Here is an 18427-nt window from a genome sequence, read left to right as displayed (position 1 = left end):
CCCCCGCCTCTTATCTGTCTCCCCTCACCCTCTCGCTCGCACGTTCGTTTTTCCGCGAGAAAAACATTTTCTATCGCGATTTAAAGTCCCGTGCTTAAAAAAAAAGCAAGGTGCGATAAATTGTGCGTAGCGACGATCGCGAACGTCGATATTCTTATATCGTTAGATGTGTGTAGTGTAAATTAGTTCCGGGCGACAGGCGAAGGTTTAAGCTTTAAGCCGCGAGGAATTGACCAATCACAGTTGATTTTTTTATAGGGATACTCAATTGTGATTGTGATGAATCAATTTCTTACGGTTTAAGGCTTAAATCTGAATAATTGTAGATCGGGATTGAGAGTCGCGCGCTTACTTTTTGATGCCGTTTTATGTGCTGTTTGGAATTGCTTACAGATAAATCCAGATTGCGAGTTGTATCGCGATTATTAAAAATCTACGATGGCAGTTAGGTAGTCGTGAAAACTGACGTTTGGACATTAGCGAACTTCGAAGCGCATTTACATTTATTTTGAAGATGTAAAGATACAATCATAATGAAGCCACAGAAGAAGGCTGTTGTTGCCAAAAAGGCAACTAAAATGCCAACAGTCGCCAAGAAACGTCGCACATTTACAGAGAAGATCATGCCGGAAGTAAAGAAGGAGAAGAAATCAAAGAAAAACGATAAGCCGGAAGATTTAAAGCGAAAGATAGATAATGACAAGAAGAAATTAGAGAAGGTAGAGGAGAGGAAAAAATTGGATGACAAAAAGAAGCTGGAGGAGAAGAAAAAGGAACGATTTGATAAATTGGACGAAAAGAAGAAACAATTGAACAAGGATAATGAAAAGAAATCTGACAAAATTGACGAGAGGAAGACGGAGAAAAGAGACGACAAGGCAAATAATGAGGAAATGAGCCAAGAGAATACGGATAAGAAGAAATTGCAGAAATGCGAGGAGAAGACGAAATTGGAGAAACTATCGGCGGATAACAAAAAGAAAATTGAGAAATCTGAGGAAAAGAAGAAGAATGTGAAATTGGACGATAATATAAGTACGGAGGACAATGCGAAATCTTTAAATACATCGGAGGATAAGGACGCGCCTGAAAATAAGATTGATACCATTCCTCCTAAGAAAAGATGTAAGGATGAGAAGAAGAAAGATGTCAAGGTAATTAAATCTGATATGAAATCAATATCGAAGAACTCTGTCGTGAAGGATAAAAAATCTGAACGGAAGAAAATTCCTGAGAAGGATGTGGCGAGTAACAAGATTTCTTCTCCTAGAACGAAGAAGGAGTCTAAAGCAAAACAAAATCAGAAGAAGGGCATTACGAGAAAAACAGTTCTAACAAAAAAGCCTCATTTATCGGTAGTTAAAAGGCTGGTGGACAAGAAGATCAAGTTAGTTAATCCGGTGAAAGATGAAGAAATGAGCGAAGACGAGGACGCGGTTAAGAAAGCGACGAAGAAGAAGAGCAGTAACTTCGCTAAGAATAAGACTTTGCAGGAGAAGAAACCAAAGCTGGCTAAACACATGAAAGCCAAATTGCCTCAGAAACATTCGAAGATCGGTGCTGTTCTGAAAAGGGAAGATAAGTTGAAAACTATAACGGAAAAGATTATGGCCAAGAAGAAAATTGAATTGAAGGAGTTTGACCAAGTTTCGACCGAACATAAAAAGATCGCGAACAAAGACGAGGCCTGTCTGGGGCCAGAAGTAAGTAACATTAAGAGCGAGATTGAAGAAGACAGGGATTACGACAAGTGCAAAGAGGAGAGTTTTCAACCGAAATTGCAGGATAATAAGAAAGCTATCAAAAGTGGTAACAAAATTAGCGGCAAAGCAGCCCCGAAGAAGGCCGGGAAAACAATAAGGGTACAAACGGAGAGCAATAATCAAACGTCAGTTTTATCTGAGGATGCGTCGACCGAAGAATCGAACAGACAGTCCAAAATTTTCGAAGATTGCTTAAAGTCTACCGCAAATTCCAAGCAGGAACAAATCGGCGCTGAGAATACGATTGAATTGAATCTGAAGGTTGAGGCAATGAATGGTGAGAGTGCCAGTGGCGTTACATCTCAATCTGACTCTGAGGGCGATTCCGACGACGAGTGTAGGAAGGGTAAGCAAAAGGATACGAGGAACAAAGAGAGGGCTAACTCACCATCGGACGAACGTGCGCGACGAATGCGACTTTTTGGCTTTTGGAGTGGACCAAAACGACACAGGGTCGCATCATTGAATGCCTTGGCTAAAGTTCACTGCCTCTACGAAAATGAGACCGGCGGAGTCTACCTTGGTGGTTTTTGCAAACCGAAACCCGAGAAGGAGAAAGAAAAGGAGAAGCCGAAGAAAATGAAGGAGGAAAAGGAGGACCAGCCACGTAAGGAGAAGGAGAAGAGAGTTGACTGCAAAACGGAGGAGAACGTTTTGAAAAGAAAGCTGAGAAATGTGCCGGGACTACGTGGCAAGCATTGGGATATGCTGGAGAGTTCGTCGTCTTCGTCCTCCTCCGACGAGGACTGTGAGAAGGAAAAGAACGCTGAACCAAACAAGAAGAAAATGATCAAGAGGAGAAAGAGAAACGAGGAAGTAATGGACTTGAAGGACATGGTTGTTTGCAAGAGGATGGCCAGTCTTAATGCCACTGCCATTTTGGCTGCTTCCTACTCCGACGAGAAAAATCGTTGCGGTAGCAGCAGCGAATCCTCCTCCAGTGAATCGGAAGTAGAGATAATTAAAAGACGTAGACAAAATGATTCAGACGTAGATAAGAAGAAGTTAAGACAGAGCTCCGATCCAGAGGAGGTTATTAAGCCATCCAAGAAAGTTGTCATCGTTAACCAGGACACCGACGTCACTATTACTGGTAATTAATCACATGTGGATTAAGCGTGAAAACTTTAACGATCTTCTTACTACGATAACAAATTCTTTTTAAGGTGTATACGTCAATCAAACCCGGTCTACCCATCACGAAGGTTTTTGCAGTATTGCCGGTATGCAGTACAGAATCAGTTCTACCAGTCACACTCAAACTGCAGCTACCGCGGTAGCTACTGAACTTCACGATCAGGTTTGTGTTTAATTCCAACCTTTTACTTTTCGCATGTCATACAAACATTCATTTTATATGAGCGACGCATCCAAAATAGTAGTTATAACTTATTGAGTATTTTATAATAAAAATTTAATTAAATTAAATTAATTAAATATTGATAATGGATAATAAGTGAATAATATGCTAAAAGGAAATTTTTATATATAAAAATTATTATATTAGTAACGGAAAAATATATTGAAAAACACCTTTAATGAATCTTTGTAACATATCATGATATTTAAAAAACTTGAAGATATTTTCAAATTAAACATTTCTAACTCAGTAACAATTAATTGTATTTTTGTTGTTTGTTTGTTTGTTCGTCATAACGTAATTCCTATAAATCTGAATCATTATAAAATTGTCATTACAATTTGTGTATTTGGTTTATATAAAATTTTTTATTTTTTATTTATTAATCTCTACTCCCGTTCTTATCAAGATACAAATTCAGTTTTTTAAATATCATTATTTTTCCTCTAATTATTTAATCGAATGCAAATATATATTTTCGATTATACATTCCTTTTTATCAGCAAAAACCCGAACAGCCTTGCAAGTCTTACACACCACTCGGTGCATTGTCTTCTATGCAGCCACCAGGTAGCCAGGGTAATCATCCTAACATGTCACCACGCAGGCATTCAGCATTCTCAGCCCCTCATCAACACGGTGAGTCAAATGCAACTGCATGTCTCTACGCTTTATTTACTAGCTTCATCAAACACAGCCGTAATTATCGAAAGCTACATCGAACTTTACATTCCTCTCTCTGTTTATTATTCGACGTGATTTAAATTAAGTTTCCACGGGCCGCATTTCATGTGAATTTACACCGCTCGTTATATTAATTTACTCACCTCTCTCATGATATTCATGATGCAAACTAAACGAAGAATTACGTGTACATTGGATAAACGCAGCCGGGACGCCGTACAGCGTAAATTGAAATCTCCCGTAAATTATTATAAACTATGCTCGCGCGGGATTTTTTTTAATCGACCGAAACGCTGCAAAAATTGCCCTCATCTTTTTTTTCCAAAGCCACGTACGCCACTGCATCGTTTATGCGTGCGCGTGTTATTACACAGCTCGGCGATTTCCTCTTTCAACCCGTGGCGAGCGGTTGGCTTTTGTCTTTGTTCTATTGACGCTTTCTCACCGTCCTCTCACCCTTTATCCCGCTTGCGATTCATCGCGAGACATACACATTGCACGCAAGCCGAGATGCCGCATAGCCCCCGATGACAGCGTGCGAATACACGTGTTGTATTATGCGTATGGAAAGCTACGCGTACAGTTTGCGCCATTTACTGCGCGATTCAGAATCGAAAAGACGTCGCTCGGCTATGTGTTTATTACGCGTATTGTTCTATTTATCCTAACAACTTGCGTAATAACTCTCTTCTTAATTTTATTCACCAATTATTTGCAGATGAACGAAAGATACATAATCATTCTTTTTTTTTTATTTAGTATTTTATTATGCTAAGTATTTAGTATTTTTTTATGCTAAGTATTTATCACATTAAGGTCTTGACTCGACAGCCATGATATAAAGAAAATTAATTTGCTTGGCTGAAGTAAATTGTACTGTTATTGAAATACAGGGATAGAATAATTGCAAAACGAATGTAATATATTTCGCTTATTCTATTTAATTAGATATATTCTGTTTTAGATTGAATCAATCATTAAATTGATAAATTTTTTAATTGTGCGAATTTTTCGTTGTATGAAAAATTTCGGGAGCGAAATTCATATATATTTTACATAATTCTTTTTTCAAAAGCCATATTGTCTTTTTCTGTACTTATCTAATTATCGCACAAACAACGTAAAGTTCTATTTAGTGTTGTAGAACTTTTAGATAATGTTAAGAATCGTTAAGCTTGCTTCGAGCAGAAGCATTGATTTTATTGGAGGATAGTATAACATTCTCCAAAAATTGTGTCTTACTTTCTGAGACAAGGGACATACCAAAATTAGAAAACTTCTTCCTAAAATAAGACTGTCAAGATTTAAGAAAATGCACTTTCTCTGACAGTCTAAAGATTAATTCAAGAGGGGCTTGGATTTACGTGTAAACTCAATGCGTTAGAGCCAACAGTCTCACGTTATAAGAGGTTTTCACGCGATATTAAGAAAAACCTTTTTAAACATTTAATGGAGAGAAAAGCATCTTTAGTCATGGTGCAGTTTAAGACTGCAACAAGTTTAATCCTTAATCGAGCGAGAAGCTTACTCCAGAATCCCGAGATATTTACTTCTTATTCTTAAAGTAATATTGAATAATATCTAACAATAAAAGAAGAAGAAATATATGCGTGCATGTGTGTGTTTTAAAGTTAAAAGTACAGAGTAATAAAATTGACTTGTTCCATCCAGCATTTGCATGAATGTTACGCGGAAAGATGTTCAAATAGCTGTGGAACGCGTTGCGCTCTTGTTTGTCCGATGACGAAAATAGACTACTTGGATAAGAATTAAATCAACCACCCCGTGTTAATTTGCACAAACATTACGGACGTTACGGACTCCCGAAACGGAGTGGAAACGAGCTTCGTCGTTTGTTTCTCTCAAATCGGCACGTGATTCTCTTAAGGTTTCGTTCGGTACAAGAACAAATTACACGCGCGTCTCCACAAACACGCGCCAACGCGAACGATGTTGCACATCCGCCTGCACAATTATCCCGCGCTGGTTTCCGAGAGCAAGGTCAGTGCGTGCTAGAATCTTACTGGCGTAACGTCGTGTGCCAATTCCGAAGTACCTTTTATAAATCGTACGAAATTACGACGTAAACGAAAAATGTATGGTGCTTCGTAGCGCCGTTTTTTCACACATGTATATTTTTTTCTAATTGGCAATTTTGAATCGGAGGGTTTCTATACATGCTGATTAATGCACGAGTCTTAAGAAGACAGTCCTAATTATGGACCAAGTCACCGGTTAAATTTGCAAAATTAAGTATTTTACAGGTATACATGTATTGATAAAATTGCATAATTTTAAAAAATTCTTTAGTTTTTTTTTGGTAATTATTGTAATGTAAAATTTCTTTTAATTGTTGCTGAAAAAAGCGGAAAGTAATCATTAATAACCTCTTTAATAAGCTCTGTAAATACCTCTTTAATATTTTTTTGAAATTACGATATTCTTAATAGACTATATTTAATATACTATATTTATATAATAACATACATTAAAAACGTACATTAACATGCGTCAAAATTTAATTACGCTTCTATAATTGGAATTTATATACATAAACTTTTTAATAATTTTTAAAAAATTTACAATTATTTTATTAAATATACAGTAAATTCTTTTTAAAGTTAATATTTATATTAATATTTATACATTGACATTAACAATCTTTTAAACTGTTTGTTCGTTAAATTTACACGAATTAATGAAAATTATTTTAACCTTAAATAATCCCCAATTGGAACTATCATATTAATTTTTTGTATAGTTGTATACCATCTATATAAAATTGCTTTGAGATACGTGACTTTTTAGCAGAAGTTTGCAAAAGTTTGAATGATTTCGATAAACTTAACTCAAACGATGTCTAAGAATATGATTGAAGAATTACCCAGGAAGAAGAGAAATAACGATTGAAAGTAAGTACGGGGAAAGTTCAAAAGGGAAAAACAGAACACGCAATGAATACAGGTTTTCAAATCCGTCTTAATACGCACGCGTTCCAGACTTTACGGAGTTCTTCTCAATCTTTTTATAATAATGTAAGAAGTTGAAATTTTGAGAATAAGTTAATGATTAATATGGAGGCATTTTCTTCTGAATATTTCCAAATTTTTTAACCGCGCGCGCGCGCGCGTGTGTGTGTGGTGTGTATGGAAGAAAAATTTAATTGCAAACAAAATATATAATTTTGAAAAATTATATAAGGGAAATTAAAGATGTTTTAATTCTACAATATCAGCTAAAAGTTTTTTAAAAGCTGCAAACGTTTTAGATTTATTTTTTTTTTCTAACCAACACAAACAATTTTGATCGTGAATATCTGAATTTTGAATCTGAAGCTGTAAAGAAAAATCTTGTAATTTATGACTGCTTATGTAGCGAAAATAACTATTACAATTTTCGATAAATAACTTTTAACCGAGTAAGTTGATCCACACAAATAAACTTTTACTTGAATATTTATTAGACTTTTATTAGTATACGGACAAAATTGTATTTAATTTGTAATGCTACTTTCTCAAATTTGCAGCTAAGTACTACAAAACGTAATTTTGCATAAGAATTAAGAGTAAGCACAAAATGAAATAACTTTTAAACCAATAAGAAAATGTGTTCAAATTTTACGGAAATATTTAAACGTAATAATGGAACAATCTGTAAAAATTGAAAATTTTTAATAATACTTTGAAATATGGTAGATACACTCTTAAAACATTTTAAAATTAAAAGAAAATAAAGTTTTAGTATCATTTTCGTGTAGGTATATGAAATGTCTATAAATATTACTCAATTATCTTTAACCCTTTGCGTGATGGTGTAGGTCTCTCTAGTTTGTAATTATTTTAACAATTTTTTAACCTTTTAAAGTCGGTTTTTTGCTTTATGATAGTTCATGATACCTTAAGATATGTTTAAAAAATATATATTACCACAAATTTCTATTCATTTACTTGCTACAATAAACAAATATCCCAAATTTGTTGCTTTTTTAAAAGAAACTCATTTTCTCTCAGAGGAGAGTGCCAATTTCTACAAAACTCTACATCTGGGAGTTTACATCCGATTACGAAAAGTTTTAAAATTCTAAATGGTGGATCTAATATGGCGAGCATAAAATTAACAATTGAACTAATTTCCGTGAAACTTAGTATCTAGGAATTTCGTCATATTGGATCCACTATTTTAAATTTTGAAAATCTGACAATGGATTCGTAATCAGCACTCAGGAAAACCCCTAGATACTAAACTTTACAGGATTTGGTTTAATTTCTAGTTTTACGTTCGCTATATTTTAAATTTTGAAAATCTGTTATTAGATTCGTAATCAACGACCCCTGAATACAGAGTTTTATCGAAATTAATAAGTAAGAATAATTCGTGGCTTAAAGGGTTAAACATAACGTCACACTAACGGAAACCGTGCTATCGTAAAAGGACGCGTAATTCAAATTCATTCATTATTTATTAGAGGATGGGCAATGGCTGAAATTTTGCACGTTAAAAGCCAACACGTGGCGGCTACTCTCTCAACCTTTTGAACTCGGAGAAACCTTCTTCATGTAAAAATTTAAGGTATGCCATTTGCCGAGTTGCAAGAAACGGTAGATAAGACTCGGTAGACAGCCCCGCAATCGAGCCCGAAATTCGCGGAGAGCGCGAGAGTTTAATACTCCCCTTCTTATGTAAACCGTGTGCGCCGTCGTTGCTTCCGACTACGCGGTGCTCCAGCGTACATACCATGTCGGAGTCGGAGATCGCGCGCGTGAGAGCGGTTGCCGCCGCCGCCGCCGCCGCGCGCCGGCAGCGACGGCGGCGGCGGCGGCTGCTACAGTGACGGCGATGGTGGGATTGGAGGGGAGCGGGCGGCAGTGGTGGGCAGTGGTGGGGGAAGGGAGCGGTGATGGTAGTGGTGCGGCGCGTATATACGCTCCGCGCGGCGCACACCTGACCAGTACTCGAGTGGTAGTCGAGGGAGAAGAACGTGTTCTTTTCGACCCGGCCTCTCGTCGCGTTATTCGGTCGCGCACGCCGCGCCGCCGGCGAAACGTCGTCACCGTCGTCGTAGTCGTCGCTGTTGCCGCCGCCGCCGTCGCCGCTGCCTCCCTCTCGCACGGTGTGCGGTGCGAAGTACTGGTCGCCAGGGTTGGAGTGCGCGAGTGCTACAGTGCTCGTCGGCTTCGACGACAGTGTCCCCGTACTTGTGGTGTCGTGCGCGTGTCGTACCGTGTGGTAGCCGCCGGGGATACGAACGTAATACGAAATGGAGCCACGGCGCGAAAAGTAGGTATAGAGAGAGAGAAAGAGAGAGAGAGGAGGAAAGAGAGAGAGCTCTTCTCCGGATTGTCCGGAGCAAGCCGCGGCGCCGCACCGGAGAGTGAATCCACCCGGCTGAATTTTCTCCTCGCGCGTCTCGGCTCACGGAATATAACGCCGTGAAGTATGCCCCCCTTCGTTCGACCCGCGGATAATCTCTCGCGGGACTGTCAGTCGATTCTCGAGTGACTCCGTACCGCCGGGAGACGCGAGGTAACGCGTAGTCGACGAGAGACGTCACTTCCCCTCCCGGTGATTTTTTTCACGGTTTGAAGGTTAGGCACAAAGACGTATCGGATGTCGCGCGGAAAACATGGCGTCGAGGCGAATTCTGCGCCGCTGAAAATTCGACGCCACGCGCCACGAATTGATATTAGGAGTGTTTTACATGAACGAGGGGCAGAGCAATGAACGAGACAAACCGAGAGAAGGTGAGAGAGAGAGAGTGTGTGTGTGTGTGTGTTCGTCGAAGCCGGGACGAACGGTTGACGCGGATTGTCGGTGCAATTTGGCTTCAAGCCGCGGTTTCGAGATTCGACAAGTGACACGTGCGGCGCGCTCGACGTTTATGCCATCATCCCCCTTCGTGATCGACACGACCGCGTCGCGTCGCGTAGCGTCGTTGTCACCTTTCGATTTGGCGGTTCGTTGACGAAGCGACGAACGAGCAGGCATTGACGGCCGTTTTCGTCTCGCGGTCCGTTTGATTGATGTAGATTAACCGCGGATGACCCTCCCCACCCCACACGCGGACGGTTTCCCTTGCCGAAATGAGCATTTCGCGAGTGCGAGACGGGGGGGAGGGGGGAAATTCGAACGCTTATGAGACACGTCTGTGCGACGAACGATTCCAACGGTTCGCGGGTAATTTCCACAAACGAAGCGTGACGGCTGGAGCTGTTTAATTGTTCGGCCGCAAGCGGATGGTAAACACGTGGCTGTTGAGTTTTAGTCAATTTTAGAGTCTCTTTTTTTTCGTCGAAAATCACCTTTCCTCGATAAATTCACAGCCAGATATTTTTAAAATTGTAATTAAGGCTAAACATTCTGGTAAAATTCGGTTGAAAGTTCGACTCGAGTAGCAAAGGCAGTACATTTCGTCATTTATTTATACCGTTTTTTTTTTATTGGCTCGCGATTTCAGGAGTACAATTTGCGCGCTCGTGTTTTTCCGCCAATAAAATCAATTCGAAACTTCACCGGAGCGATAACATTTACGTGTTTACTGTCCGTCGGTTTTAACAGTCTTTATGTAATACACAAAAGCCGATGATTAATTTAAAATGTTGCAACAGCCTCGATCATTTACATAGCGATTGAACATATTTCGTTACATTATCGGCGATAATCGGTCGTACACAGTCAATGTACGATTTAACACATAAATGCGCACCGTGGAGATTTAGAATTTAGAGAAAGAACGAAAGGATTCTCACATATTGTCTTTGCATTTTCGCATTGCGATTTATCCTTCATTTATCTTTTTTATACGCGCGAGAGACATTCAAACTTGCCCATAAATAGAATCTAGGCTAAGGTTTACTCGGGAGGCATTTTTTGATTGCTCAGTTCGTGAAATTCTTCGTTCCGATTGGTCGAATAAAATGCACTTCGAAGCGTTCGTAGCGTCGAGTGGACCGCGCACCAAGAAAGAGAGGAGATATTGAACAGCAGCGACGCGTTACGTTATTAAACGCGTAATTGAATGTGATTTATCGCGATTCTTTCGAGGATTGATTTCAGTATGAACGACACGCGAACGCGCGCTCGCGCAACTTTGTTTCCATTACGTTCGTCGGATCGTAAATTCATTCTACAATTCTCGCGTACACTGTGCCGTATTACGGTACACTCGCTGCTACATCCTCTTTCCGAGCGCGTTTCCGTCGTCGTTATTTTATTGTTATTCGTCCTCTCGCCCGCGAAAACTCGCGTAACGCTAGATAGAAGAAGAAGAAGAAGAAAAAAAGAAGGAACAGCAATAAAACAAGGTCGCAACGCGCGCACGTCGCAACCTTCTCCGGCGTCCGTCCATATAATCCGTCTTCTTCCTTCTTCTCTTCCTCCGGAATTATTTTGGATCATCCCCTTTACACTCCGTTTACTATCCCGGAGCGGATCAGAGATATTTCGCGACATGATGAAACGCCGGGAACTGTGTCTCGCCTATAGAGTGTAGGAAGTGCGAAAGCGTCGTACGAGACGCCGTATTTTCGGATAAACGCCTCGGCGAGGGGGGAGACAAAGGAATCTTAACGTTAACTTTGTGAAACGCATTAATATCCGGCGATGCGTAAAATCGTATATACGCGATAAGCGGTGTAACGCGTTTTTCCAAATGGAAAAACTTCTTCGATAAATCTGCTTACGCAATTTAATTTTAAAATTGCGCAAGAGCGAATGAAATTTTGCGAGATTCTTCTTTCGTGTTTATACCGCTTGTTAATTTAGCGCACGTTATTCGAGAATTACCCGCGACGCGATATATCGTTTGCGCGTTATTAAATAAAATATTTCCATAATATAATGAAATTACCGTCTCTTTTCGCTGCAATTACGAGAGCGGGTGGGTGTGTGTGTGTGTGTGTGTGTGTGTGTGCTCGCGAACAATGTGCGCGCAAAATTGCGGATACGAAGTATTAGTTCTACACCATTAATACCACGAGAGATAACCATCGCGTGTTCGAGATTCATCGAATTAGGTATTCGCTCCCACCACTTACACGGGTTACGCTTATGCTTCGCTTATGTTACGTGCATATCAATGACACGAGATGCGCGATCTATTTACATAGGTCGTCGCATATCCGAAATCCTTACGTCGCTCCGAAAATGAGGGGAACGAGATGACACAGCCGCGAACACGTTATCCGTAATCGCCGACAGGTAGTCGTAATTACGTTGCATTAGATTGGGAGCGAATCGCGACAACACACCGCGGAGTTTCGGGACTGGCTTAAACTCCGCTATCGCGCCGGAATATCGAGTGCGACGCGGGGCGTCGCGACGCACGCCGCATCGGCGCCACTTAGACACGCTTAGGTGCGGTTATCAGGCGGACGGACGGACGGACGGACATGAGCACGCGAGTTGGTTTTTAGTCGAATTTGAAAATAGACTCGTGACACACACACACACATACACGTAACGCGCGCGCGCGCGCGAATGAGATCTGGCCTCTCGCCAGCTTCCACACGGCGTTATAGTCGAGCGGAAGCCGGCAATTTCCACGGCCGTGACTGATGCACCGCCGAATACGCGGAAGAGATAATAAGGTTCGCGCAGGATCTTCCGCGAATCACGTGTCTCGTGAGAAGCACGAGAGAGATCCGCTCGCTCGCCCGCGTCGATTTCGCGTGAGTTGCTCCCGATACATCGTTACTTCTTCTCTCGTCGATGAAAATTCAACGGAGCGGCAGCAGAGTTGCGATATCAAGAACATGAAATTGTAGAGATGTCAGTCAGACTCCGAATGCGATTGCGATTGAATGGCTATTGAATCGAGTCAATCGAGAATAAAGGCTAAAATCTAGAGGAAAATTGTAATTTTTTTTCTTATAAACAGTTAGTGTGCTGATGTGGGCTATCACTGTCATCATCGTTATCGTCCATCTACTACCTATGATTGTCTGAAGACTGGATTGTAGTCTTTATACTCGCATGTTCAATCGTTATTCGAATTCATGGATATTGCTCGGATACCCGATTATCCTAGATATTACACAGATATTCGATATTACATCAGGATTACCGTTTTTGCTTATTTACTAGGAAATAACTGGGAATTTACGTTCAAAAATGCTTTGCTTTAATTAAATCCCTCGGTTCACGATGTTTCCTTATTAAGTACAGAATTAATCTGCCTAATAGTTAAGTTACTGCCGTATGGTTTACTGAAAAAATAAATTAATAGAGAAAGATCAGTACTGGCATCACCTTCTTATTTCTTGAAAACTGAGAACGTTGCACTGTATGTTAGTAAAAATGGGATTTGCTGATTAAAGAAATAAAAACCTAGTTTTTACTTAAGACTTTTTTCTATAAAATCTAAAACGAATCTAATTCAACGTTTATATAGTCGCGCTACATGTTGCGTCTTGCGAAACAATATTACAGATACTTGTATAATTGATAAAAAATGTTTTACATTAAAGTGAAAGGCTTCTAGAAGAATCCTCATGCACATTAACTTGTAAATATTTTCTATCAATGACTCATGCTAAAGGAAAAGAAAATGATAATACTGCCAGTTTTGACCCAATTTCTTGGATCTTTGTCTTTGGTTACGTTGCACATCAATTATTACAAAATATGGAAGAGTATTATAAAAAAATTGCTATACCATGTGCTAGAAGGCACTTTCTAGTGTGCTTACATTTATCTTTTCAAAGTTTTATTTTTAGATTTTGTTTAAGAAATACTATATCCAAAAACAAAGTGATGTGCCAATATATATCGACGAGTTACAGTGTACAGTGTAGTCACACAAAATTCTCATTGTTAGCATTTCGCATATGTTTGATCGAATTGTTTGAAAACAGTATGGATACTATCAGAAAAACTGGGACAACTTGAGAATTTTCAAAAGATTTAATTTTTACCCTTGAAAATCATGGATTCTCGTTGCATTGGTTGCGTTGTGTGTTTAACCATCTTTCGAATTCTGCACTTTAATTAACTAAATTATAGATACGTTGTTATATGCTATATATACCATTAGTTTATATATATTCTTTTAGTATTTTCTTCAATTTAATATTTAAATCTTAAGTAGCTTTTCTGTGTTTACATGATTAATGAATATTGAAATGTGCAATAAAGTAATTTTCTTTAACTGTACAAAATTCTCTAATCTTACCTAGAATTTTTATCAAAATTTCTGGAAAATCCTGGAATTTTCAATGGAAAATTCATTTACAGAATTTGAGTGTCCATCCTGTAAAACAAGAAAAAAACTCGATATCTACGTAGGATCGTCAGATCGTGCGGTATTTTGTCTCTGATGTGCAATCAGTTTGAATAAACGTTAATCGACACAGTTTCGTACGACGTTCCGAGTTCAATGCTCCAATACGCGTGCGACTCGCGCTAATCCCGATATACCATTGTGACGATTCCGTTCCGGTGACGTAAGTACCGTGGTTCCATCCGTTACTACAAATCCGGCACCGTGCTTTTAAGCCCTCGATAGAAGCCGCGCGTGAGTTTCGGCTCGTGTATCGGTCGCGAGATCACACGAATCCTCTTATGTCGCGGCGAAACGGCCCTTTGAAGTGCGCTTCAGGGTAACGCCGCGGAGTTTGAAATTTACGTTTGACCTGCCGGTTAAGATAAACTAAACGTACAACTTCCCCGATGGTGAGGAGGGAAGGGAAGGGGGAAGGGGGGAGAGTAGAGAAACGTGGAAAACGACCGGTATGAAATATCGATTAGGTCACCCCGGAGTTCGCGATATCGGTTGTGGGTCAGCACTTTAAAACCCGGTAATGACATCACATCGTGTAGCGAAAACACACAGGCCGTCTGCTGTTAGCAGAAATGAGGTGCCGAATAACCGAGAGGAGTTCTCTCTCTCTCTCTCTCTCTCTCAGGACTTTCGGAGAAACACGCGTTCCTCTAAGCTCCAGTATTTATAGTGCCTGCTATTTTCGAAGCGATAAAATAAGACGTATGGGGCATATTAATGAACGCGCGAGGAAGTGCCCGTTTATGAATCTAATCTCTTAGGAACCTGGTTATTCGCGCCGTGTTATTCTTACGGGGTGCCGTTCAGAGACATTCCCAAGAACGGATTGAAAGATAGCGGCCTTAACGTTTAGCGAGTGAGCTCCTTATTTACATTTGAAAAATAGGTCACTCGCGCGCGGTCGCGGGGCGAGGAGGTTAATCAATGAGGGATAAACAAAGGGATAAATGAATCGGGGAGTTTGACGGCGGTTTGGCCTCGTCGGGGGGGGGGGGGGATTCGGTGATAAAACGTTCCCTGATTGAGAACCCGCCTGGCTCGCTCGTCGTCGGTTATACGCGCGCGGGGATATCAAGGGTAATGGAGCCGCGGATCGTCGTTCGCCGCCGCTCGAAGCGATTCGTTCAAGTCGATGGAAGTCGAACGCCGGCCACGTTTAATGCCGCGTTTACGATCGAATAGGACGCGGAATCGTGTGCTCCGGTTTCCTCGCGCCGGTTGGAAGCGGCCGCGTCGCCTCCGAAAGGTTTTTCAATCATAACTTTTATTTACGTGAACGGGTTTATCGCTCGGCTTTTATTACCATGTGCGTGTCTCTCCACCGGTCCGCTCTGCGACGTGTGTTTACCTTGTTCGCCGGATTACTCACGTAATATCGCGGAACGTATTCGGAAAGCGTGTAATAAATTTTTCATACTGACGTCACTGCAAATAAGGTAGCGAGGTACAATATGGATTTGCAAATTTCGTTTTTTATATTTCTAAAAGGCGCGCGTTAACAGAACACGGCTTAAATGTCGTCACCGCTGGGAAGCGCGAAACGGCGGTGTCGTCACTTCGAAGTAATCGCTACAATTAGTAATATACTTTCGCACTAACGACTCCGTTAACGTGACGCCTCTATTTTTTATTATAATGGCGGCTCGCGGAGCATGTATACCGGAGCGCCGTTACGGCGGAAGTTGAAGAATAATTTATGGCTATCGCACACGAGCGGGGATGACGTTAGACAGTGCTTTTTGTCGCTCGGTTTTTGGCACACGCGAGAGATATTTGCGCCGGTATTGTTACATGCATCGTTATCGCGTTCTCCAAATTTTGTCTCGCGAATTTTATTTGCGCAACTCAAATGCGACTGATTGAGATTAAGAATTCTAGATAATCAGAGAGACATTTATTGGACATGCTCTGATTGGCTATCAATCACAGCGCTATGTTGTTCGTTTTTTTTACTTTATACTAATAATTATAAGAAATGTGATACATTTAAGTGTGCAGTTTTAAAATTATGTGTGATCTAGTCTAACGTTTTTGGAAGTTACAACGAGTATGATTCTTTTTTTTTTTGTGGAAAATAAAGCACTGTGTGTAAAGCGTTATATTGCCGAAAAACCATTTTTTAAATGTATTTTCTCTTTATAATAGTACTTTACTGGAAACATAATGTCGACATATCGATTGTGAAACGAGACCTCTCTGATAATCTAGGATCTCTCTATTTGAAATATGTTGGTCGCTGAATTTATTATTTGGCGACGCTTTAAAGTACGTTGCAAATAAGTGCGAAAGGTGATGAGACCTCGTCGTCTCTTTTTTATCTCGCACGTCCCGCGCGCGACACGTGGCGTCATACGAAACTCGTGACTTCCTTATCGCAAATATTTTAGCGAGCCGCGAATAAGAGAGACGAATAAGGTTCGGATAAATATTTACGCGGTCGAACCGAACGCCGTGGCTTCATACTCTTACGTGTTCCGCAAACAAATCCGTTCGCCGTCGTCGACAATCTGGAGATCGAATCGAATTGAAATACGCAGAAATCTTTCGTTATGATTTTTAACCGCTATTTTGTTTTTCTCTTTTTAATTGAGAGTGTACCAATGTGATAAACACCCTGAAATACATAAAATTGCGAATAGTTAAGAACTAATTTGATTTTCTTTTTGTTAGGCATAGGATATATATAGAGATTTATTTTTTCAAGTGCTAGCGAATTTTCGCGACACAAAATCTGTTTATTCAACTCTCTTATTAGAGTTCAGATAAATGTCTTTGTTTGCTTATGCGCCCTTTTATAAAATGGGAAATCCAATATTTGTAGCGTGTGTTATACATTAATAAAAGCCGTATGAGATAAAGTCACGAGCACGTTAAGTATATTAATTGCAATTATGTACACTTAAACATTTCAGAGAAATAATGTTTTTACGCTCTCTTTAGTCTGCGAAGTGTAAAATAATTCAAGGAAAAAATTTACATTGAACGTGAAAATGTTTGAAGATAATGCACCTTGATTCGTCATATCGAGTTCATTTTCAATGGAATAAAGATTGAACGGGTTAAATGTTTATTGATCGAACGAGAGATATTTCTGCGTAATTTATTATACGAGATCCATGAGGTCTGTTATTATTGAGCTCGGTGAGAATATCTCTGGAAATTGAGGATAAAGTATGATAGAAATTATCGTGTATACTTGACCGTTCCCAATTGAAGTTGTATTTATCATCGTGTTTGTTAAAAATAAGCGTTTTACGTCTCTTTTTAATACAAGCGAATTAATGGAATTTATTAAGAGAACTAAAAAAAGAAGTGGCGATTATTAGTAGCTGGATAAATCGTTTTGCATCACACGTGATGCCGTGATTAAAATTACTGTCCACCAAAATACTCGAGATATATTTCGAACTTTTTAATTTTACACAATATAATAACAAAAGAGTAAAGTGTAAGTTTTTATCGACGGTAATTCCGTTTTAATTTTACCGTGGCGACAAAGCGCCGCGTTCTATGCTATTTTTATTATCGATCTCAAAATAGATGCTGCAGTCAATAAACAAGGGACAACTTGAAATATTCGATGGGTTTTCGCTTAAATATTGGAAGAAGGGCGGCTGTCGATAAATTCAATCTGACTGGTGGCATCCATTAGTGTTCATAAACGAATCGATTAATTAATAATGAAATTTACGACGTCTCGGCGGAATGAATAAATGATTGCTTTTCGTTGCAACATCGGCGCGCGGTTTTGATGCCGTGTATCCCCGAGTATTAATTAAAAAAAGCGTACCGCACACACGTACCTACCAATTAAAAAAAAACACATCGTACCGTACCTCATCTTCTGGACCCGGAGTTCCCGGCTGGGGCATTCAAAATTGAATCTCATGAACACGTTCCGCGTGCAAGTGGAAATTATCGTAACTGATATTTAAGTGACCCCCGCGCGCGCGCACCCGATACCGTAATTCCGAACTTCGTTAATACCCGCGCTTTCGCGCTTAGCGCGCACAAGCGGGGTATTACGCACATGGAATTAATTTATACCGCGGGGAATTTAAGTACGAGGGGAATTTCCCTCGCGCGCGGAAACGACGTACCTGAAACAATGTTTTGGCGGCGGCGCCGCCGCCGCCGTTTCAAACACTGGAAAACATCCGAGTTCCGCAAGCTGCTCCACCATCACGTGCGAGAGAAATCACGCGATTGCTCGTAACGCGAGGTTCCCACGGAAGAATTGCATAAACGAGTCGAGAGTATCGAGTTCGCGGTTTCGGATTCCGTACGAACACAGACACTTCTCGCGTCCTTTACTTTTCGTTGTATCTATTCGGTTTTTTTTTT

At 40.2% G+C, this 18427-nt stretch overlaps 2 protein-coding genes across 4 annotated transcripts in view; both read left to right on the top strand.

The window, feature by feature from the left end:
* LOC105835086 overlaps positions 1–18427 on the top strand; it is a 138015-nt gene that overhangs the window by 1460 nt on the left and 118128 nt on the right. For both annotated transcript variants that reach the window (XM_036284604.1, XM_036284603.1), the window contains exons 2-4: positions 394–2856; positions 2930–3063; positions 3627–3762. In XM_036284604.1, coding sequence (XP_036140497.1) covers positions 534–2856; positions 2930–3063; positions 3627–3762 — 2593 coding nt within the window. In that variant the 5' untranslated portion in view covers positions 394–533. The remainder of the gene's footprint in view (positions 1–393; positions 2857–2929; positions 3064–3626; positions 3763–18427) is intronic.
* Positions 7005–18427, top strand: part of LOC118644877 — a 59797-nt gene continuing 48374 nt past the window's right edge. The window contains exon 1 of one of the 2 annotated variants that reach the window (XM_036284607.1): positions 7005–9084. In XM_036284607.1, the coding sequence (XP_036140500.1) occupies positions 8644–9084 (441 nt within the window). In that variant the 5' untranslated portion in view covers positions 7005–8643. The remainder of the gene's footprint in view (positions 9085–18427) is intronic. The other variant, XR_004962664.1, reaches the window with a different exon arrangement.

Source organism: Monomorium pharaonis, chromosome 3 (genome assembly GCF_013373865.1).
Source record: "Monomorium pharaonis isolate MP-MQ-018 chromosome 3, ASM1337386v2, whole genome shotgun sequence".
NCBI classification, from domain to species: Eukaryota; Metazoa; Arthropoda; class Insecta; order Hymenoptera; family Formicidae; genus Monomorium; species Monomorium pharaonis.
Note: the sequence above shows the minus strand (reverse complement) of the source record. Positions and strands in the feature narration are given on the sequence as shown.